General features: G+C 35.3%; 1 protein-coding gene across 1 annotated transcript; it reads left to right on the top strand.

Annotated features, from left to right (window-relative positions):
* The first annotated feature begins 1,116 nt into the window (after positions 1–1,116).
* Positions 1,117–21,721, top strand: Pdcl2 (phosducin like 2). The gene is made up of 6 exons (XM_023565796.2): positions 1,117–1,271; positions 5,404–5,524; positions 6,095–6,185; positions 12,389–12,532; positions 16,646–16,854; positions 21,555–21,721. The coding sequence occupies exons 1-6, from the start codon at positions 1,266–1,268 to the stop codon at positions 21,707–21,709; spliced, it is 726 nt and encodes a 241-aa protein (XP_023421564.2). The 5' UTR covers positions 1,117–1,265; the 3' UTR covers positions 21,710–21,721.
* The last annotated feature ends 1,370 nt before the right edge of the window (positions 21,722–23,091 follow it).

Genomic DNA, 23,091 nt, shown 5'->3' with positions numbered 1-23,091 from the left:
CACAATGCCTGTCTGGCAAGCACAAGACCATGAATTTGATTCCTGGTACAAAATAAAAAAAAGAATTGCCTTGGCAAGATAGGGTCTTGGAAGTAGGGCAGGCCCTTTCTCTAACCCCATGAATGCACAGAGCAACATTAGATGGTTCTGTGTACAGTAACTCAAGTAGCCTGGGGATTTTTGACTCTGAAAATAAAAAAACAGAGCATTGAATGTTGACCAGTAATTTCTAGGGCCTCTTGAAAATCCAGAAACACATAGGCTTCTTACACATTTTAAGGTTCCTAGGATTAAAAAAAAAAAAAAAGGAAAGGGAAGAACAGCAAAAATACCAACATGGTGTCATAAAAATTGCATTTCTGGGCAGTGTACATGTTTGATATACATTTTACAAGTTAGCATCTAATACAGAAGCATAACAAAATACATAAGCTATTAGGAGTATAGAATTAGTATTAACCAATCAGGCACTACAGATTAAGTGGTCCAATGTCAAACTCACTTAAAATTGTGTCATTAAAACAAATCTTTCTTGTTTTCCAAATCCCAATGAGTGTATGTCTAGGACCATGTATACAACCATGTGAATAATACCCAGTGTCTTCCCAAGGTTCCCAGCAGCTCTCAGGTCTTCTTCCTCAACACCAAGGACTCCAGGTGTCTAGAACTCCTGCCTAAAACCACACCTTCTGTCTCCTAAGGCAGCGAGTCTTTAAAATGGGGTTGCAGAACCTATAGACCCACTTAAGAGTCTGACCCTTAACTCCAGGGCAAAAGTTACATATCCCCTAAAATCAAACCAAATATGGGCTATGGACTCCAGGTTAAGAAATCTGAAAGACTCTCCATTCCAGGAGTTTATCCCTCCACCCTTCAACGCCTGGGTCTCCACAAAGATTTTATCTACTTTTCCAATAGAAAAACACCTCAATAATAATTTACTACTGCATCTATGGGGCTTGGAAAGGACTGGTTGATTTGGTGATAATGCAGAGGAAAGGGTTTGAGGAATGCCAGCCTCAGCACCACCAGAGAACAGGAAAGGCACTACTTGGGATAGATGCTCAAAGCCATCGCCTAGGCCACACCTTTGCGTTGCCTGGCGACGGAGCTCACCAAAGATATCCTCCCAACCCCCACCCGGTGGGCGTTGGAAACCGCTAGGCCTTCGGAGGCGTCTTCCAACCTGTAGGAGGCTTCAAGTCTCCGATTCCAGTACCTCGTGGGGGTGGAATCGTACAGGGGTGTGAGTGGCACAGAACATCATGCAGGTGAGGTCGTGGTCCACCGGGCAACACTGGAACAGAGGCGAGGTCCCTAGCTGGACCCCGGGCTAACCATCATAAAAAGGGAGGTGGGCCACAGGGCTGGAGTCTAACATTTCTTTTTGATCAGTGCTAAATTTTCATGTGATTCCATTTGTTTTCGAGAGAAATTTGAATTAGTTCTAGACGAAGGCCATTTTTTTTTTTTTTAGTTTCAAGACTTTGGTGTGTCGCTAAAGCAATCAGAGTTTAGTGTAGTCTTGCACACCTGATCACTTGTAATCCTACTGCTGGTACTCTTTTTTAAACTATTTAAACGTGTTTGGAGTACCTTATGACTGCATTCATCGTGGGGTGTTGGTCCATATACATAACACATCTTAATTCTTTTTATGACACATTGTTTCTGACTTAAGAATATATCAAACAACAACAACAACACAACAGAAACTTTAACCCTTGTAATGACACATCTTAAGAAAAAGCGGTTGTCCTGGAGTTTTTCCTACTTGATCACAAAAATTCTGTTAAATTTCTGCTTATTTCTCAGAAGGCCTCACACCCTACAACTTCCTTATTAACTAGAAACCTGTACTTTTATTTTATCTCTTTTTTTGCAGAGTGAAACTCTCACCTTCCGACTTAAATAATTTTTTCCACTCACTCCCCCAAATTAAAAACACTGAAATTTTTTGCTTTACAAATTTAATTTTGGTATTTGAATATACCAATGTATTAGTATATGCAATTTATTAGGATATTTTTATGTATAAATTACCTTTAATTTTAGTAGATAATCTTTTCATAGTAATCATACAGTCTTAGGAAGTATATTTTTTTATACGATGCACAAAAACAATGCAGATTTGTCCTGAATTCAGCTAAAAGACAACTAAGCTGGATCTGGTGCACATGTCTGTGATCCCAACACTTGGGAGGCTGAGGCTGGAGGATTGCTCCAAATCTGAGACCTGCCTGGGCTGTACATGAGTTCACATAGTGAGACTCTGCTTTAAAAAACAAAAAAGTAATTTAACTCAGAGTGAAAGCAGCAGCATATTAATTTCTTTATTCCATTATTTATTCATTGATTCATCAGCAGTCCCATCAGCTCCCGTGCCTATTATAGAAGAATTTACTTTGGGAAAATAAGAGATAAAATTAGGCATAGAAAAATGCCATTAAAGTTTGAGGAAATGCATTATGGCACCTACTTACATTAGATAAAGTTTCATAATTTCTAAAAGTAAAGGGATTGGCAAAAAGCATTGATTGTTACATAACATCTCTTTGCAACCAACTCCTGGATCTGCTAAAGATGAATCAAAGAAGTTTGAATACATTCGTAAGAAACATGGTGTCATGAAAGTCAAGAAAGACCACTGTAGAAAAAAAAAACCTCAAATTCTCTTATGAGATCAAATGCAATGCCTATCCAATGGAATTAATAACATACAGTTTGTAGGTAACATTAGCAGAGCAATTTTGAAGGCATATTGGAGCAGAAACCAAAGTTGGAGTACACGGGAAATGGGTAGGATTGTGAACTAGGACTCATTGGAGAATTTAGAAAACACTGTCTTGATCCTTAATGGACAAGAATAAAAGCAATCCTCAAGAAATGCTGACTTAAGACAACTTTCACATTACTTGCAACCTGAGGCACACTGTTGAGTGAGGCAACAGACCTCAAACTGTGAATCTGATACAAAATGGTTATCTTTTGTAGTGTTCCCAAGTGCATGCAAGAAATAAGTATAAAGCCTCTCTATCTTAGGCCATAGGAGGAAGACCTCTCTATCATAGCTGTCAAGGAATTCCCATCAGCAGGTTTTCAAGAAGAAAGAACAGAAATCAAAAGTAACAAAGCACACAAGGAGAAAAGGCATTATAACCCTGAACCTAGAAAAACCAGAACTGCAGTTGCATGTGGTAATCCCAGTAATCTAAAGGCTAAGCAGAAAGATTGCAAGTTCAGTGCCAGCCTGGACTACCCAGAGAGATGCTGCCTCAAAAAACAAACAAAGGCAAGCAAGCAAGCAAACAAAACACAGACTTCCAGAATTACCATGTTAGAATAGCCAGAAACAGGTTCTAAAAGCAACTGTAATTATGCTTTTATTAAAAGACCTGTTTAAGATATCTATATAGAGTACAAGACTATAAAAATTGGCATTAAAGTTTTGATGAAGACATTTCTATGCAGTAACAGTGAACAGTCTGAAAGGCAATTAAGAAAATAATTCCATTATAGCAAAGTCAAAAAGAATAAAATACTGTACTGAGGAGTAAGCTTAACTATGGAGGTCAAAAACTTGTATACACAAAGCTATAAAGCATTGTTTAAAGAAGTTAAATGTGTCAGTAATCCCAAAATGTATCCCATGTTTGTGGATTAGAAGGCTGTTATTGTCAAAAAGTCAATACCACCAACAGCAATACCAATTTCAGTGCAATCCCTACAAACATGTTTTTGTAGGCATGGAAAAAGCCATTTTAAAACTCCTATGGAATCTCAAGGGAACTCAATAGTCAAAATAGTCTTGAAACAGAATGATAATAACCAATAGGAAAGAATTTGATATTTGAAAGTTACAATCTTTTCATTTAGAGACAGTTGCTTCTCCAAACTTTCTCCTGCCTAGATCGTAAACCACCACTGGCCACCTACCTCTCTCTTAGCTCTGATAAACGGACAGAATGTATAGCTGCTGCTTCCAGCAAGTCAGGGTCCAGCTTCATTTTCACAGAGGAATGGAACAAATGTGGCATTGTTGATCATCTTATTCTCCTCCTCTCTTCCTTACTGTAAGATACCCTTGTACACATGGACATAATGACATGGTGATTTGAGGCAATATGAGGTTCCTCCATCTCCACCAAGCTAGTTTTGAATAAAGCCATTTTTCCTTTCATGAAAATCAATGGGCTTCCATGATTTGGGGCATAGTGTTGACCCGAGCTGCCGGTAATACAATGTAAGAGGACCTGAAAAGAATAGTAATAATGTTGCATAACTGTAGATATACTTAATGCCACCAAACTGTATGTTTAAATATAGTTAAGATGATACATTTTATATACATTTCAGTGCAATAAAATATAAATAGCCAAAAAAAACCATGTGAAAATTAAAAACTGCAACAAAAAATAATTTAAAATACCTAGCCGGGTGTGGTCTGTAATCCCAGCATTTGGGAGGCTGAGGCAGGACTGTTGCAAATTCAAAACCAGCCTAGGCTACAAAGTGAACTCAAGGCATTTTGAACTGCAAGCAAGACCCTGTGTCAAAAAGACAAGTTAATTAAATATCAAGTAGGTGGGGTTTTTTTTAGGTCTGAAGACTAGAAATAGGAAGTATAGTAGAAAGAGTTTAAGAAATATTTGATGAGATAATTTCTGCAAATTTTCGAGAACTATTAAAAGATACTATTCTATAGTTACAAAAAGCCCAGTGAGCTCATTCAGGATAAATAAAAAGATACATTGTATATCTCTTGATTCATTATGGCAAATCTACAGAAAACCATAGACAAAGAAAACTCTAGCTGAATCCAGACAATTAAAAGCCAGATTATCTTTAAGAGTTTCTTAGAGTAATAGCTAGTAACAATAAGTACAATAGCTAAATCTGGGCCTCATTTGAATGTATAACAACAGGACAAATTCATATCATCACATAGTAGCTGGCAGGATTTGGTTGAGGATGTTAATTCATGTTTAATCTTGGTCACACACACATCGAGGTATGGCAGCTTGCTTTGTCAAAGTCAGGAAATGAGCAGGCTGATAATAGAAGCTATAATCTCATGGAATGCATATTTGTGCATGCTGTGAATTGGTTTTGGCAACTACAATCAGTGAATTTTCCATGATTTCTGTTTACTTCCTTAATACTTGATACATGTACTCTAAATTGATTTTTATTAAACTCAGTATAACATTAAGGATAAAAGATGTACTCCTATTAATGATGAGAAATGTAAAAAAGTAAACCACTTTGCTCTGTTCTTTAAACCTAATTATCTGTAGAGTTCACGAACAATTGCATACTAGGAAGTGTTACATATCATCAATTTTATAAGTACATATTAGAATCCACAGCTATGTCAATAGATTTTGTTTTCTTTTTGTGAAGGACCCAAATGAAGATACAGAATGGAATGAAATTTTAAGAGATTTTGGAATTCTTCCTCCAAAAGAAGAACCAAAAGATGAAATTGAAGAAATGGTTTTACGCTTACAGAAAGAAGCACTGGGTATAGTTGTACATTTATGGGCTAACAAAGGTGATAGAGCAGTTAGGTAGCAATACTGTGTTTTACAAACATCAAAGGAGACACCAGAGATTATTTAATAGAAACCATCTATATGTTCACAATTGAGGTATTGACTGATGTGTCTAATTAACATATAAAGACCATATGCTACTTAATGAAATAGCTGAAATATGCTGGTATGTAACCTCATGAGATTTCTTTTCCCATTATATTCCTCTACCTTGTGATTTCCCTGCATTTTGGTCATTCCACAGAATATATATTATTTGTCAAGATTTCAGGGTACTTGGAGGATATCTAAATTTATGGGGTCTGATTAATTTTCACACCTACCTTTACATATACTCAGTTGGTTCTGTGAACTTTGAATGAGCATAAAACTTTAATGTTTGGCTTCTCCAATATGTAAACTAAAATTGTGGCTAAGTGCTTCAGGTTTGTTTAAAGCTCTTCTTGATCTCCATTTATCAGAGATATTTGGCTTTTTAGATGTTTATGGTAAAGTGAAAATAACTTTTAAACAATTGCCCATAATTTATGTTATTATAGTTAAACCATATGAAAAGATGACTCTTTCACAGTTAGAAGAGGCTGAAGATGAATTTGATGAAGAAGATATGAAAGCCATTGAAACATATAGGTACAGTGATTTATTTTGCTTAAGAATTTTTGAATGAAGAAGTATTGTAAGAATGAAACCAAGAATTTTGGTGTTTATAGAATAAATTTTAGAGAAGAAGACTAAATTGTAGTAACATTTTAAAATTGCCTTTATGAGATAAAATTACATCATTAGAAACTTTTTTTCTCTTCTTGCCTTTATTTAAATACAAAATTATCAGGGGTTATGAGTGTAACTCAGAGGTAGAGTACGTGTTCACTGTCTTAAGATCCTGGGTTCAGTCCTCAGGACCATGAGGAAAAAAAGCCTAAAATAGAAAGTATCCAAAAATGTAAAGTATTCATCGTCTTATGTAGGATTAAAGCAAAAAATATAAATGAAAAGCCAATAAAAAGACAATCATGATTTTATATGCTAGTGAGATGAATCCTGGCAGAGGGAGTGTTCTTAGATACCTTTAGGTTAGGGTTGGTTTCTAGAAGCATCAAGCACGTGATTAGAGGAGTGGAATGTTCAGCCTTACTTACCCCATTGTCTGGAGAAAGAGAGGGGGATGGAAGTTGAATTAATCACCAGTTGATTAAACCAATCATCCATATGTAATAAAACCACTATAAAAATCTTCTAAATGATAGTACTATAGTCTGAATATTTGTATTCCTCCCAAATTCCTATGTCAAAACTTGATCTCCAAGCAATATTAAAAGATGGAGCATTTTGGAAAGTGTTTAGGTCATTGAGGACTCCTTGCTTGTGAATGAGTTTAATGCTCTTATCAAAGGTCTGAGGGCTGGTCAGATGGCACATATCTGCAATCCTTGTATTCTGTGAGGCTGAGGCAAGAGGGTTGCAATTTTGAGCCATACCTAGACAACTTAGAAACTTACCAAGACTCTGTTTCAATAAAAATTAAAAGAGGCTGAGGATATATAGTAATGTAGTTCACTGTGAAGGTTCAATCCCCAATACTAATATAAAATTCATTTTAGGCTGAGGATTTAGCTCAGTGGCATAAGCACCTGCCTGTCAAGTGTGAGATCGCGAGTTCGATCCCCAGCACAAGCAAACAAACAAAAAAATAAAAAAAAATCACTTTAACTTTAATTAGAGATTAAGCAAGTTTGACTTCCAGTACCAAAAAAAAAAAAAAAAGAAAAGAAACAAACAAAGAAAGACTATGCTAAATGCATATGCTTTTTTTTTTTTCTTGTAATGCTGGGAATCAAACCCAGGGCCTCTTAGATGCTAGTCAAACACTTTTCCAATAAACTATATCCCAAGTCCTCTTATATGCTTTTGTACCTCAGTTCTTCCATTTATGCTTTTTTTTTCATTCCATTGGTTTTTGTAGAATACTATTTTTATTTTCTTCTTTCCTTTTCTGTATTTAAAAAAATTTTTGCTTTGTGGTTCTCTTAAGGATTAAAATCAACTTCTACTTTAGTAACACCAGCATAGATTCAATACCATTTAAACACTTATTCACCTCCATAATCTTTATATTGTTATTGTCACAGATGCATTGCTATGTATTGTGTGACCATTAACAAAGGGGTTTTTTGGTATCAGGAGTCAAACTCAGGACCTCACGCTTCCCAGGCAGGCGCTGTGCCGCTAAGGTATATCCCCGGCCCTAACAAAGGTTTATAGTTATTGCTTTATGCATTTGCATTTTATATCATCTAGAAAAAAGGAGTTAAAAACCAAAAGGAGCACATTTTGTTGAGTAGGTCTAGTAGTAACAAACTCCCTTACCTCTTTTTATCTTGGAATATATTAATTTCCCCTTCATTCTTGAAACATAGTCTTGCCAGATATAAAATTGTAAGCTGACAGTTACTTTCTTTTGCTATTTCAGATATATAAATCTCTTCCCATTTAGCATCCAATGTTTCTAATGAGAAACTGGCTCATAATATTGTTAATGATCTCTTACATGTAATGACTTGTTTCTGTCTTACTGGCTGCAAGAATCTCTTTGAGTTTATCCTATTTAGAGTTTGTTAGATGTCTTAGGTTTGTAGGTGTGTGTTTTTAATCAAATTTAGGAAGTTTTCAGCCATTATGTCTTTAAATATTCTTTGTGTACTCTTTTCTCCCTTCTAGGATTTCCACAGTGTGTGTATTGGCCTACTTAGTAGTGTCCAACTTCCTAGGCGTTTTTGTTCTTTTTATTTTCTTCCTCAAACTTAATAATTGCAATTGTCCCATCTTTAAGTTTGCTGATTCTTTCTTTACTTACACAAGTTTGTGAAGATCTCCAGTATATTTTTTTCAGCATTTTACTTTTTAGCTCTTCTTGAGTGTTTTTCTTTTACCCATATCATTTCTTTTTTTCTTTTTCTTTCTTTTTGCTTGTGAGTGTGTGTGTGTGTGTGTGTGTGTGTGTGTGTGTGTGTGTGTGTGTATGTGTGTCTGGTTATTGGACCCAGGGATTTTGCCCTGAGCTACCTCTCTAGTTCCTTTTTATTTTGAAACAAGATCTTGCTAAATTGCTAAGTTTCCCAGGTTGGAGTCATGCTTGTGATACTCCTGTTTCAGCCTCCCCAAAGGGTGAGATTACAGACATGTGCCACCATACTCTGCTATTTCTGACACGATACTATTTCTGACATGATATGTATTCAGTTTTGCCCCAGGCCAACCTATTCTTCAACTTGCTAAATACCAACTGGGAATTCTGCAATTCAGTTTATTCTGACAGTAACTACAGACTTAGGGCACTCTAAGATGAGAAATCACTGCATACTCACTAAAATAATTGTAATACAAAATAAAGATAGCAACAAAAGTGTTGGCAAGCTTTTAGAGAAATTAAACCCCTGTTATTGCTGATGAAAATGCAAAATGGTACAGCTACTTTGAAAAACATCCTGACAAATCATCAAAAGCTTAAATGCAGCACTGTCACATAACTGAGCCATTCCACTCCTGATACGTACCCAAAACAGTGAAAACAGAACACGTATAACAATGCTAATTGCATCATCAAACCAAAAATTACAAATTGAATGTTTATCAACTACTCTGTGCATCACCAGAAGTGCTGTATTTGTGCGATGGAATTATTACTCACACACGAAACACAATGAAATACCAATATGCTCTATGACATGGGTGAACTTTGAAAATACCACACTAAGAAGAAGAAAACAGTTGTAAAAACAATATAAACAGAAAATAGGCTATTGGATACCAGGTCCTCAAAAGAGTAAATACAGAGTAACTGAAAATAAACACAGAGTTTCCTTTGGAGTGATAAATGGTTTTTTCATAAGATAGTCACAATTTTTAGATCCATCCAGGTCTCTCAAGCATCCTCTTTCAGGCTGTGGCTTGGACCCCTTTTACTAGGAATTACATAATCCTAGAATCCTTTACCTTATAAGGTATATTCAGAGAAGAATCATAGAAATGAATACATCCTTTCCTTCATGTTCTAGTAGCTTTGTCCCTAATGTATCTATAAAGTAAGCTTGCTAGTATGTTCTTTCTCTGAGTCCTACAAGAGAAGCTATAAAAAAGCTGCATGTGTTAACCAGGCATCAGGATAAGATAAATCAAAAAATATTCAAAAGGAAATGACAAAATGCTGTTTTGTAGGTAGTTATAAAATAATGAGTGAATTACCTCAGAAACTCTTATAGCTAAAAAGATTAAAAATTTGTTCATAACCATGAACATGTAGTGTGTTTTGTGGCAAATATACTAAGTTGATTGGCACATGTTCCTCTTTCTCTTGATGATACACCAGTTATGCAAAAGCTAACAAGCTGAAATTGTATGTCTGTCTTTACTGCAATAAGGATAATTAATGTAATTTACATTCTGTTAGCACATTCACAGTATATTTGAATTCAGAGTCAAATTACAAAGAAATGATAGCACACAAAGCACCACCTAGCCAGCACTAATCTAGAATTCACATCACGGTTTTGGAGCCAATATTCTGGTAGCAGCTTGTCATCATGAGATGATTGCTATGGAGAGGGGTTTCTAACAAGAGTTGCTACTGTGGATTTCAGAACCTCCAGGGTAATTTGACAGTAGGGCCAACTTAAAACACCAGTTCCAGATTCCCAGTTTCTAGATTACCTACGAAAGCCATGACGGACCAGTTTTGCAATGTTGTTTTGAGAGTGATTTCTGGTTGCCCAGTTTAGAGTTTACTTCTTCTGCCTCTCCATTGGGTTTGCAAAACACTTAAATCATCAGATCAAACTTCTTCGTATTTAAAATAGCCAGAAGGCTTTCTGTTTATGCAGCTAGATCCCAACTGATCTGACTGTTCAGTGAGAAATGCAGGCCACTGAACACTATGTGACTTCCTACTGGCAAAACTAGACTGTATGTCTACTTTTCTCCCCTACTTAATCCAAAGAAATAGCAAACAGGAAGGAGAGGTGGTAGAAGGGGGAGGAGAAAGAGAAGTGGTGGTTGTTACACCATTAAGTAGGGAATGGTGCCATTGCCAGAACAAGAACATTTTCAAATTTCTGAACAGTGTTAATCCAGTGCGCTCAAATGGAGGGTAGGTGGTGATAGCAATATTAACCATTCTGTACAAACAAAGTGAAGCTCTCAGAAGATCTTTGAGGTAGCTCTCGACAGCTGAAGCCCTTCAATTTGAAAATGGTAAGAAGTTCTACCTAATCCTGTGTCGCTATCATTAGCATCATCTTTTAGGCTTCATTTCACTTGGATTGTTATATAAAGTGAGAGAATTTGCCTGACATGTTTCTACATGTAAAATACAGTCAGAATGTTTCAGAATGTTCCCAGGATTTTGTTTTTGTTCAAGTGTGATCAGGAGGGAATTGCCATTCAAAGGATGGTTTGGGGGCTGGGGATGTGGCTCGGAAGCAGAGATCTTTCCTTGCATGCATGAAGCCCTGGGTTCCATCCCCAGAAGAGAGAGGCATGGGAAGCAAGATAAAAGCTTAGGCATGAGCCTTTATTGGAGCTTCAACAGAAAAGACTGCACAAGAAGGGTAAGCAGGCTAAGGACAGAGTAGGGCAATGATGTTGGGCGCTGGGCTGCTGGAACTCTTTCTGGTTCAGGCCCTGAGGTGACAGGGCAACAAGGGAATGGCTTAGCTTGAGAGAGAAGATGATGGAGAGCATGTGCTCTGCACTATTTGGTCTGCATTTGAAAACTTGTTCTCTAGTTCAGTGTGTATTCTTCCTTAGAATTAAGTTTCCCTGAGATAGGCACTGTGGCTAGAGAACTGGCAAGGCTTTAAATGCCAAAAAGTAAGAAAATATAGTTAACACACAGAGAAAGCAGAGTAAGTCCCCAGGCAAATTGAGGGATATAAAATCAATATGTTAAGGAGCTTCAGGAAGTATCAGAAACCATTTGGGTTTGCTGCATAAATCCAAACATTAAACAGATTAACCTCCAGAGTACAAAAATTCTGAAAGTTGTTTAACAAAATGGGTAAATGTTATGGAATTCTCATGGGGGCCAGACGCCATGCTAAGAAATTTGCATATATAATCTCACTTAATCCCCAGCAATCCTCTGTAAGAGTAGGTATTAATGTTCTTATGTACAGTTAGAGAGACTGGAGTTGAGGAAGATTAAAAAACCTGCCCAAGTTCATGCTACTATTAAATGCTGGAGCTGGCATTTAAACCCAGTTTATCTGTCTTAGAGTCCAAGCTCTTAATTACTCTTCTGCTATCTTGTTTCCGGTAATAAAATTAGTTTTTAACAAGTAATTAGATATATTCACGAAGACTTTTGACTAAAGATCAGCTTAGCATGCTATGGTTATAAACATGGTGAGAATAATAATATGAACTTCACAAAGTTTTTGAAAGGATTAAATTAGTCAGTGTAATGTACTTAAAATAATAGTTTTCTCAGCAAATAATAAACACTCAATAAATGTTAGCTATTATCTAGGTTTTCTGTCTTATAAAATATTTAGCCTGTGTATGAGAATTGGTAGGCCTAATGTCTAAATAACCTAATGATAAATAAAAACAAATGTAAAAGTCAATAGTAAACTTTTTATACTTTGTAATATCCATCATAACACAAATTCCAATGTAAGATAAATTGGCTTTACAGGATCACTGATGGTTATCCTATCACTTAAGATGCTTGATATGAACAGGCGTTATGTTCCTTGCCCTAAATTATTGCTGTGCATGAAAATGAGTTTAAGAATATGACAATTTCCTTAAGTAATTTAAGTTTTCTTTTCAATTAGAGAAAAGCGGCTACAGGAATGGAAAGTACTTAAGAGAAAACAAAAATTTGGGGAATTAAGAGAAATTTCTGGAAATCAGTATGTGAATGAAGTCACAAATGCAGAAAAAGATGTGTGGGTTGTAATTCATCTGTATAGATCAAGGTAAGTACCATGACATTTCAAAATTAATGTACTAATGTTTTAAAAGACAGTTTTAAATTTAACATTCTATAATGCATATAACAAAAAGAAAAAGATATATATGCTCCACATATGTAAATATATCTATAGAGTTTTAATAGATACTGGCTTCAGGGATTAAATTATATATTTAAAAATATTTTTATTTCTAGTTTGAAAAGCTCATTTCATTTCCTAGAAAAATAAGTGTTCTGTAGTTAGTTTAAAAAGCTTTTTATAATGGAAAATATTAAAGATACAGAAGAGGAGAGAATGATAAATTAAGCACTGTATCTACAGCATAGACTCAACGATGATCATTTTGCCATAAATATCTCATTGCTACTATTTTTATATTGTCATTTGAAAAAATACAAAAAGCTAATTTAAAATGCTCCATTGTACTAATGTACAAATGTCCCTTTCCTTATCAGCCTGGTACAGTAAAGTCTGGGAACAGTAGCCTTTTCTCCTAATCTCATTCTCTGATTGGAAGAATCCGGTTGTTTTAGGTTCCCGGCCCTGAGCCTCAGGGCTGCTGACATTCTGTAGACAGAGGCCACAACAATAGTCCAACTTATCTTTAGCTTAATCTATAAATAATAATTTTCTTCTCCAGATTCTTAGAGACATTCAGAGGAATTTGTGCAAATTATAGTCCTGCAATTTATCAGCTCACCAGTTTCTCAAATTACAATAGGACATGCTCCATAAAAGTAAACATTACTTTTATCGTTAACTAAAACTATTGTTAGGTAAATTTTTAAAGAGTTTTAAAGTCTTAAAAATCATTACCCTATCATTTTAAATGTCCCACTTATTGAGTAAAACAATTTGTTAATGCTCCAGGGAATTCTCACAAATAAGGATGAGAAACACTGATACCTGCAAATCTGGGGTCTATTTGTAGTAAAATTTATATACCGAAGTGGTTTACTGAATGCCTTTTCTGGCCCTTGATGATTAGCAGAATGAATGCTGCTTCTGAATGCGCATTAAAGTAAATACATTTTTTTCCTTTAAAAGTTATTTCCAAATAAATTGCTAATTTTGACAAATAATTTTCAAAACTTGTAAAGGTTAAAGTGTGTTTCTATGTGCTTCAAAATATCATACGCTTTGCTATTCTTCAAAAAGAATGTAGGTTCATAGTATTTTAAATATTTGTGACTTAAGGTTTTCTAGTGCCGATTTAAAATCATTATATGAATTATTAGTTTTCTCAACATTAAGGAAACACATTTGGGGATGCGATACAATTCAGTGTTAGAGTACTTATCACACATTGGCATGTAACATATATTTTAAGAAAATCCATCCATAATAATCCAAATTCATAAAACATAACAGAAAATGATTATTTTTTAAAAAATAGTCTTTAAAGAGTCAGAGGGTTTTGGTTTTTGTAGTGGGGATTGAAGCAGGACCCTTGCACTTGTCCACACTCCCAGCCGTATTTATTCGTTTATTTATTAAACCAGATCTCACTAAGTCACTAAATTGTCCAAGTTGTTTTGCTATGCTGGGGATCAGACCTAGGGCTTTGCACATACTGGGTTAAGCATTCTACCTCTGAGCTATATTCCCAACCTCGAGATGCCTAGTTTTTTTTTACAATGGATTTATTAATAACTTTAAATATCATAAAATAAAATATAACTGTTAAACAGATTTGGGTTTCTTGTTACCTCCTATGAATTTTATAGGAAGGTAAGAGTCTGCTTTTCACTAGGTTCCTAAAGTCTTCACCATTAACTGTATAGAATTGGGCCTATGTTTTACCCAGATGAAGGCTCAGTCAGCTTAAGATCCTTACAGTGATCTAACTTACGCTGAGACAGGAAGCCTAATAGCTCAGCTTGATGCCAGTTTTGTTACTGGTTTTTTTTTTGTTTGTTTGTTTTTGTACCAGCAACTGAACTCAGAACTTTGGGCTTGCCAGGCAGGTGCTTGTGCCACTGAGCTATATGTATCCCTGGCCCTTGTCTTACATTTATATCATTAATATTCCCCAATTCACATTTTGAACTTTCAACACCATCTCTAAGCCTATAGTTTGTCTTTTTAAGTTTTTTCCTCCATAAACAGATATATCACATTACCTAAAACTAGGAAAGTTTCTAAGAATTTCACTGATGCTGAGAATGCAAAGTCAAAGCATCTGTCTTTTCTATTACATACATTTTAATACAATAGAGGGAGAAAATACAGTAATACAGTATTTTAGGTGTTATTGTTGAAGTCCACAGAGTAGAATAAAGGAGAGACAGAATAATTAAATTCTGCCTTTGGACAATGAAGTATGGAAAGTTCTTATGGTAACTGACTCTTGATTTTGGATTTAAAAAAAAGAATGAATTCCCCAAGTTTCAGGTTACAGAATGAAAGGGTTATTTTAGAAGGAGTATGCATCTTGAACAAAAGCACAGAAATCCAAGATGTCTGGTGCTTTGGAAGGCTTTACATAATTTGACTTACCCCAGGCACATGGTGCAATAAGGCGTCAAGCAGAGAATACTATTAGAAAGGTAGGCAGTGGGGCTGGAGATTTAGCTCAGTGGCGTAAGCACCTGCCTTGCAAGCAGGAAGTCATGAGTTCGATCCCCGGTACCGATAAAAAGGAAAAAGACAAAAAAAAAGAAAGGCAGGCAGGGGCCAGGGTATGAGACCCTTGAAAGCCCCACTGCAGAGTCCAGACTTCTTAAAGGCAGTGAGGAGCCACTAAAGAATTTTGAACGTCGGAAATCTCAGAATTACACAATGAGATTTTCATGGTGAGCTGCTTTTGTATTCAGGTGAAGGGTCAATATAGACAATGAGCCTGGAAACAGATTTAGTGTAACCCAAGGTAGTTCAGATAAGAGAGGAAAAGAGTAAAGCAAAGGGTTGAGATGGATACAAAATGAGGAGATGGAGTCAGTTGTGACTTGATCACTAATCAGACAATCTTCTTGTGGAAGAAATGGAAATTTTTGGCCTGAAAGCCAACCTAATAAAATATAGATTAGGTGGGTTTTTTTTTTTTTTGGATGGGGAAGAAAGGAGATGAAGTCTACCAGCTGTTGACGTCAGGATGGTTAGGATTGTCCAGTGAATGCATTTGGAATAAGACTAGTGTCCAGGATATAATTATAAGGGACAAAGACAGAAGAAAGTCACAGGTAAAAAGGAAATTAATAGAAAGTGCTATTACAGAAATGAAAAGAGGAGAACATCTCAGAAATGGAGGCAATGAAAAAGAGCTGATATTAGAAGGAAAGAGAACAGTTATTAGGAGGGGAGAAAGGATTGTAAGTGTCTAAAAAAACTTTCTAAGATTTATTAACTTAAATATGGTTACAGTGGGAAACGAGTTTTTGCAGTAGGAGCAATGAGAAAATAGAAGAGGGAAGCAGAACGACTGAGTGCACAGGACATGGAAGGGGTGTGCAGTGAAGCAGAGATGGTAGGATTACCCTGCAACCGTCTGATGCCTTGAGGGACACACCCTGGAGAAAGGGGACAAGTTGGAGAATGGTATAATGGCAGTTCAGTGATTAAGCAAGAAAACTTGGAGGTTTTAGTCATACTTACAAACAATTTTAAATTTCTGATGAGAAATAATTCTGGAGAATGGGGACCAGGAGGTGGTATGGAATGGAATGCTTAAGAAGACGAGGTTGAAGTTCCTTTAGGGTCAAGAAAGTCAAGGAAATTTGAGATGAGGAAATTTGGATATGATAATCTCACATGGAAATAAACCTATGCACTGCATTTCAACTAAAGACTCAGAAATTTCTTGGAACTATGCCACTTTGTTTTGTTTTATTCTGTGTCCTACCTACTGGAAACTACATTGACTTAAATCGACAGGAAGTTGAATATAGTTTGTCTAAGTTAGGCATTCGACTCCCAAAATATTTCTAGGTTATAGTGGCATTTCCAATAAGAACCAGAGGATTGTGCATAGAGTTTATCATTGCTAAAGGTAATGGTGGATGATGGGGATACGCCTTTATGTAAAAACTTGAGACATGTAACTGCTCTGGAGATGTTTCACTTGTTAGACCCACGAGAGTAGCCGGTTTTTAAAATGTTATGTGTTTTCCTTTTCAGCATCCCAATGTGTTTGTTGGTTAACCAGCATCTTAGTCTCCTCGCAAGAAAGTTCCCAATAACTAAATTTGTTAAAGCCATTGTGGATAGCTGTATTCAACACTACCATGATAATTGTTTACCAACAATTTTTATTTACAAGAATGGCCAGATAGAAGGCAAATTCATTGGAATTATAGAATGTGGAGGGATAAATCTCAAGCTGGACGGTAATTTTTTTAAAAAATTTATTTATAGAAATAAGAGGTGAAGATTTCTGTGGTTTGATAAGCATCAGGAAAGTTTATTTCCTTAAAAAAGAAAGTTTTTTTCCTTGCTTCTATTCTTTTTTGAATGCCTCCAGAATAATTTTCCCAAGATAGTATTCTTGTCATAAATTTTTGGCTTATTCATTTTTTTAACCTAAAACTGGAAATCTTGTACCTAAAATTCTGTGACAGTCTTCATTCTCCCTGTCCAAACCCTATTCCTGTGTCTTCCTCTTGTCCTGTTTTGTAATTCTGGACTAATTAATAACATCTTCATTTTCTCCACTGAATTTCTGTAAAATATAGTGTGTGTACCACCCATTTTTACTTATTTGAATGCCATTCCCATTTTATTGATTCATTTCCCCTTGCATCTCAATTTCCTAACAAGTGCTGGGGACACATCTTCTATTATTTGCTTTTTCATAGCACACAGCCAAGGCTATATATTTTTAGTTATGTAACGACTTTTAGTTTCTAAATGTTTGGTTTATTCATTTTTAAAGACTATTTATCCTATGAAACTGAGAATCTTTTTATCTTATCATCATGCTAAGGCCATAATGAAAGGTTGTTTTAAAGAGTTATTCTTTCCTTCTGTCAATACCCTAAAAATGTGTGGCTGTATTAGGACTAGAACAGTTGGTTCCAATGTGCCTTTTCTTTTTTTTTAGTCTTTAAGGCCCCTCCTTGGTTCACTACCTTGTTTTTCTAGCTTGAACCTCATTTTTTAAAGTTAAAAATTAATACAAGGGAGTACAAGAAATTGTGGTTTTACACATGTAGTTACATGAAGTAACTATTGTCTTATTGTTTGGCTGCTATTACAAAAATACCATAAACTAGATGGGTATAAACAAAAAGCATCTGTTTCTCACAGTTCCAGAGGCAAAGAAGTCCAGGTTGAAAGCCATAGTGAATTCAGTGTCTGGTGAAGGTCTGTTCCTTAGTGACTTCTTCCATGTTCTCTCTTGGCAGGAGGAGCAAACAAGTTCTCTTTGGCCTCTTTTTTAAGGGCACTAATCCCACTCATTAGAGCTCCACCTTCATAATCTAATAAGTTTCTCAAAGGCCTACTTCTTGATACTATCATCTTGGAGTTAGGACTTCAGTGCATGAATTTTGAGGTACACAAGCATTTAAGACTACAGCAGTTGTCAAAAAATGTGGCGTTTGAGGGTGTGGCTCACTGGTAGAACACTTGGGTAGCAGTGATCACCAGCACTGGGAAAAAAACTGAGATGAGCATTTGTTCATGTGTATCTGTTTACATTTGAAAAAATATTGTAAATATAGCTCAAGTTACCTGCATCTGTATTCTCAGTCCTGTTCTTTACTGTGTTCCCTTAGAAGCAAACATTATCATAAATTTAGCGTGTATCTGTTCTTTCTTCATTTTATTGTATTATCAGATGTACCTCAGCTTACTTATTCTCCTACTGATAGAAATGTGAGTTGTTTTCATTTTCCCTTTACAAAATATTTTGCTGTTACTATATTTGTGCCACTTCTGGAAATTTCTCAAGGACTTATGGGGAATTGTGGGGTCTTAGAGCTTACCTATTTTCAAACACACTAAATAGGTAACAAATTGCCCTATAAATGATAGTACCAATTTATCCTCTCATTAGCCATCTATGATATTTTCCAGTTACATTTTCACTAGGTTTTATATAATTTTTGTCAAGTTGATGGCTACGAAATGGTATGTTATTAAGTTTGTTTATTAGTGGAGTTAGCATTTCTAAATATGTATTGATCATTGTACTGTCCTCTCCTAATTATTTATGTTTTGTTCATTTTTCAGTTATTTCACTGATTTTAGAATGCATGTACAAGAGTATTTATGTATATACGTGTGTACATATACACGTGTTTTGGGTACTGCTTTTATAGTTTTGCTTATATATTCTCCATAGTGACACAGTACCTTATCATTTCAGTGGTGTGTGTGTGTGTGTGTTGCTGGAGATCAAATCCAGGACCTAAAATACTAAATATGCTTTATAACTGAGCTATATTCCCAATCTAAGTTTGTACTTTTTTTTGAGACAGGGAAAGATTTTAAAACTCAAATTCCTGGATTCATGCAGTCTTCCTGCCTCAGTCCCCCTAATACACACATGCACCGTGAAACCTAGCTTCATTTCACACGAAAGTTATGACATAGTCAAAAGTATTAATCTTTACCTTTCACACTTTTTGTGCTTTACTTTTAAAACATTTCTGTACTTCTAATGTGAAAAAGATAATTCTCTATACTTTCTTAAATAGTTTTAAAGTTTTTTTTTTAAACTTAGGTCTTAACATTAGTAGGACATAAGAAATGTATCTGATTTCATTTTTTTCTCTTAAAAATGCAGTTTTTTCAACCGCACTTACGAAATTTTCATTTCCCACAGATATTTTTGAAATCTATTTAACTGGTAAAATACATAAAACATAAAAATTTATCATCTTAACCATTTAAAAGTATGTAGTTTAGTTGGCTTAGGTAAATTCATATTGCGCTAACAGTCTCATTTCTTTTCTTCTTGTAGAACTGTAACTACACTTACTAAACTCCCCAATCCCGCTATCCCTTAGTCCCACAAATACTCCTCTACTTTTGTCCTTCAGAATTTGAGTACTCTAGGTATCTCATAATTGGAATCATACATTTGCCATTTTGTGACTTTTCACTTTGCATAATACCTTTAAGTTTTCTTCAAGGTGTAGCATGTATTCTCATCTTCCTTTCTAAGGTTAAAAATCTAACTGTTGTGCATGCATTCATCTGTCAATAGATACTTGGGTGCTTCCATCCTTTGGCTATTGTGGATAATGCTGCCATGAACGTGAGTGTAGAGTATGTCCTTGTCGTCACTCTCCTGGCAATATACTAAGACGAGGACTCTCTGAGAAGTGGTAATTCTTTTATGGAATTGCCATGCTTTCCATAACAGCAGTGCTACTTTATTCTCTGGTCACATGTGCGTAAGAGTCCCATCTCTTCACACATTTGCCAAAATTTGTTTTTACTATCATTCTAGTGGGCTTTAATGTTTACTGCATCACTTTGACAGTTTAAAAATGCTTGAATGTTTCTGAAGCCTGTTTTATATTCTACTGGTCTTTTTGTTTAGCTCTACACTCATACAACATTGTGTAATTATTCCAGCTTTACAACATCTCTAGTAAGTCTTTTTCAGAATTTCATGTAAAAACCCTGCTAAATATTTATTAGAATTAAATTTATAGATTAGTTCTTGGAGAAGTGTTACTGTCCATTAATTTTACACACACACACACACACACACACACACACACACACACATATATACATAATTTTTTAAGACAAAGTTTTTGCTATGCAGCTTAGAATGGTCTCAAATTCATCTGTGAAGATGTGGGACTTGGGGATATCAACTTTTTGGATATTGGGCTTTCTTTCTTGGACGTTCTTTTTTCTTTTCTTTTTTTTTTTTTTTTGTCTTTTTCCTTTTTATCGGTACTGGGGATCGAACTCACGACTGCCTGCTTGCAAGGCAGGCGCTTATGCCGCTGAGCTAAATCTCCAGCCCCTTCTTGGACATTCTTAGATCGGATCTAAAAATTTCACCCAAAGGCCACGTGTTCAGAGTTGGGGTTTTTGAAAAGCAACTGGGCCTGAGGGCTCTAATCAGTGGACTAACCCGCTCACAAATCGATGGCATTATTGGGAGGTAATGGGCAGGGTCTAAGTGAAGGAAACGAGTGAGACCCAGGCCATGACTTGCCCCAGCCCTTCCTCTCTGGTTCTCTCTGCTCCCCAGTTGCCACGAGGTAAGTTTTTCTCCACCACACTCTCCTACCATTACTGCTTCACCTCAAGCCCCAAAACAGCTGAAATATACCTTTTCTCCTTTTAAACGGATTTTGTCAGATATTTTATCACAGCGATACAAAGTTAACAGATTTTAGTTTTCTTGAGACAGGGTCTCACTAGGCAGTTCAGGCTGGCTTCAAGCTCGTGGTAATCCTCCTGCCTTAGCCTCCTAAGTGCTTGGGATTACAGGTGTGCACCACCATACCCAGCTAACAGGTATATTTTAATTCATATTTTCTTGAAATTCTCCCACTAAAGTTTTCAGATGTACTGGTATGTTTGTTTGCTTTCCCTCCCACAGTAGTCCCAAGGCTTTTAAAATTGTTTGTATGGTGTTCCCACTAATTTACATCTTTACCAGATCTTAACGTTAGTTGTGTGTGTTTGTGTGCACGTGTTATCCTTAAGATAATGGGTAAGAAATGGTATCTTGTTATTGTTTGGTTATGTCCAATGTAAATTCTTTATCTTATGTGGTTTCTTTCCCTTTCTGTGAACATTTCTGCTTGGAATGTGTTTAAGGAATTTTCTTCATTTTACCTCTCTTTCTGCTTCATTATCCTTATCTTCTTGACTTGAAGTTTTAAACCATTTATTTTCACTCATTTAAAAATAATTTAACCACAATTTCATCTAACTTTGCTGTATTCAATATGTATTCTGATACTGTAATACTTTCACTGTCATTCAGTTTCAAATACCTTCATTTCTACATTATTTTTATTAGTGTCAACTTGTGCCATATAGATGATAAATTTCTCTTTGAATTTTTTCAAGATCTTTATGCAGCTTTATGATGGGTTATCTATTGCAGAACTTGAATGGAAACTAGCAGAAGTTGGAGCAGTACAGACTGATCTGGAGGAAAATCCCAACACAAGCATTGAAGATATGATGGTATCTTCAATTAGAAACACCTCCATTTATAATGACAGTGATAGTTCCAACAGTGATAATGATAACAAGTAGAAATATTCAATAAATAGCTTTAAAATATATGCATACTCAATGTTGTATTTAATGATTTCATAATCAGACATCAAGACATTTATAGATTTTCATTTCTACACTAGAATTATAAACTTAATTCTATTTAATTATAGTCATTAGAAAATTTTTCACGTATTTCAAAATATTCATTGCGTCTTGACAAAAGCAGAATTTCTATTCCTTGTAATTCTCTTGTGATTCATTCTTTGTCTAACCCATGTTGGACAAAAACACAAATATTGTAAGTTATCTGTATTGTTGTCTCACTTCCTAAGAGATTTATGAAAGAAAATAATGACAGAACCAAGAAATTTTAAGTCAACACATCTTTAATTCTATTATTTAGGGACCTTAAGTAAAGATTCTTACATTATTTACCATTTGCTTTTTCTTCAAAGCATGAACTTAATAATATATTCTAAAGATTCTAAAAAGTACATAAAAGTACATAAAAATATTCCTATCATTGCTTTGAATGGTTCTATTAAGGTAGAAAGTTACTAAGTTTTGTCACTAATAAACTGTAGAATTATTAGAAGAGTATGACATGTAGGGGCTGGGGATTTAGCTCAGCGGCATAAGTGCCTGCCTTGCAAGCAGGCAATTGTGAGTTCAATCCCTGGTACCGATAAAAACGAAAAAGACAAAAAAAAAAAAAAAAAAAAAAAAAAAAGAGTATGACATGTAAGTTTCTAAATCTTGAGAGGGAAGAAAAAGATACCAAGACTAACCTATGTTTTTAATGGTAATCACAGACTTTCTCATGAGAAAACAGAATTTTAGGACACTGCAGAAGACCTGCAGGGTATTTCATCTTGGTATGACAATGAACATCATTTAATAGAGGAAAGATTGGTAAATCCTTCACATAACAAGTTCAGTAATACATTTTCTATTTGGTTCATATTGATGACCCATAATTCTGAATATAAATGCTCACTGATGCCGTGGAGAATCTAGACTAAGTTTAAATGCTTTAATTACAAAAATAAATTGTTGGGAAAGGAGGCTGTTTAACATGGAATCAACAAAAGGCTCTGTTACTACTGGTGGGCTAAGGAATCTTACAGGCTGCAGAGAACTGTAAAGTAGAAAGTTAAATGCAGATTTAAGTAATAGTTTACTAGAAAATGTAAAATCATGTCAGAGGAGTAGCTACCTGATTCTATTGATCCAATCCCTAAATTCCTTAAGAAATGGATGGATAAATTCTTATCCAGTATAAAAGTTGTCAAGTGAATGGTAGAGCCATATTATCATAAAATTACAATTTAACTCTAACGCACATAAACAAGAACATTATTTTGTTCTCAAATTATAACCAAACACAAAACCTCTAAGTGTAATTTTTCTCTTTCTTT

This window comes from Cavia porcellus, unplaced genomic scaffold (assembly GCF_034190915.1).
Source record: "Cavia porcellus strain 051 isolate PalLab524CR breed Dunkin Hartley unplaced genomic scaffold, mCavPor4.1 scaffold_30, whole genome shotgun sequence".
NCBI classification, from domain to species: Eukaryota; Metazoa; Chordata; class Mammalia; order Rodentia; family Caviidae; genus Cavia; species Cavia porcellus.
The sequence above is the reverse complement of the archived record's forward strand: the minus strand, read 5'-3'. Positions and strand labels throughout refer to the sequence as shown.

Excerpts from the sequence above, each read along its gene's own strand:
- Pdcl2 (XM_023565796.2), top strand. Across the intron at positions 6,186-12,388 it reads AAAGCCATTGAAACATATAG|AGAAAAGCGGCTACAGGAAT; the intron begins GTACAGTGATTT and ends CTTTTCAATTAG. Across the intron at positions 16,855-21,554 it reads GATAAATCTCAAGCTGGACG|AACTTGAATGGAAACTAGCA; the intron begins GTAATTTTTTTA and ends TATCTATTGCAG.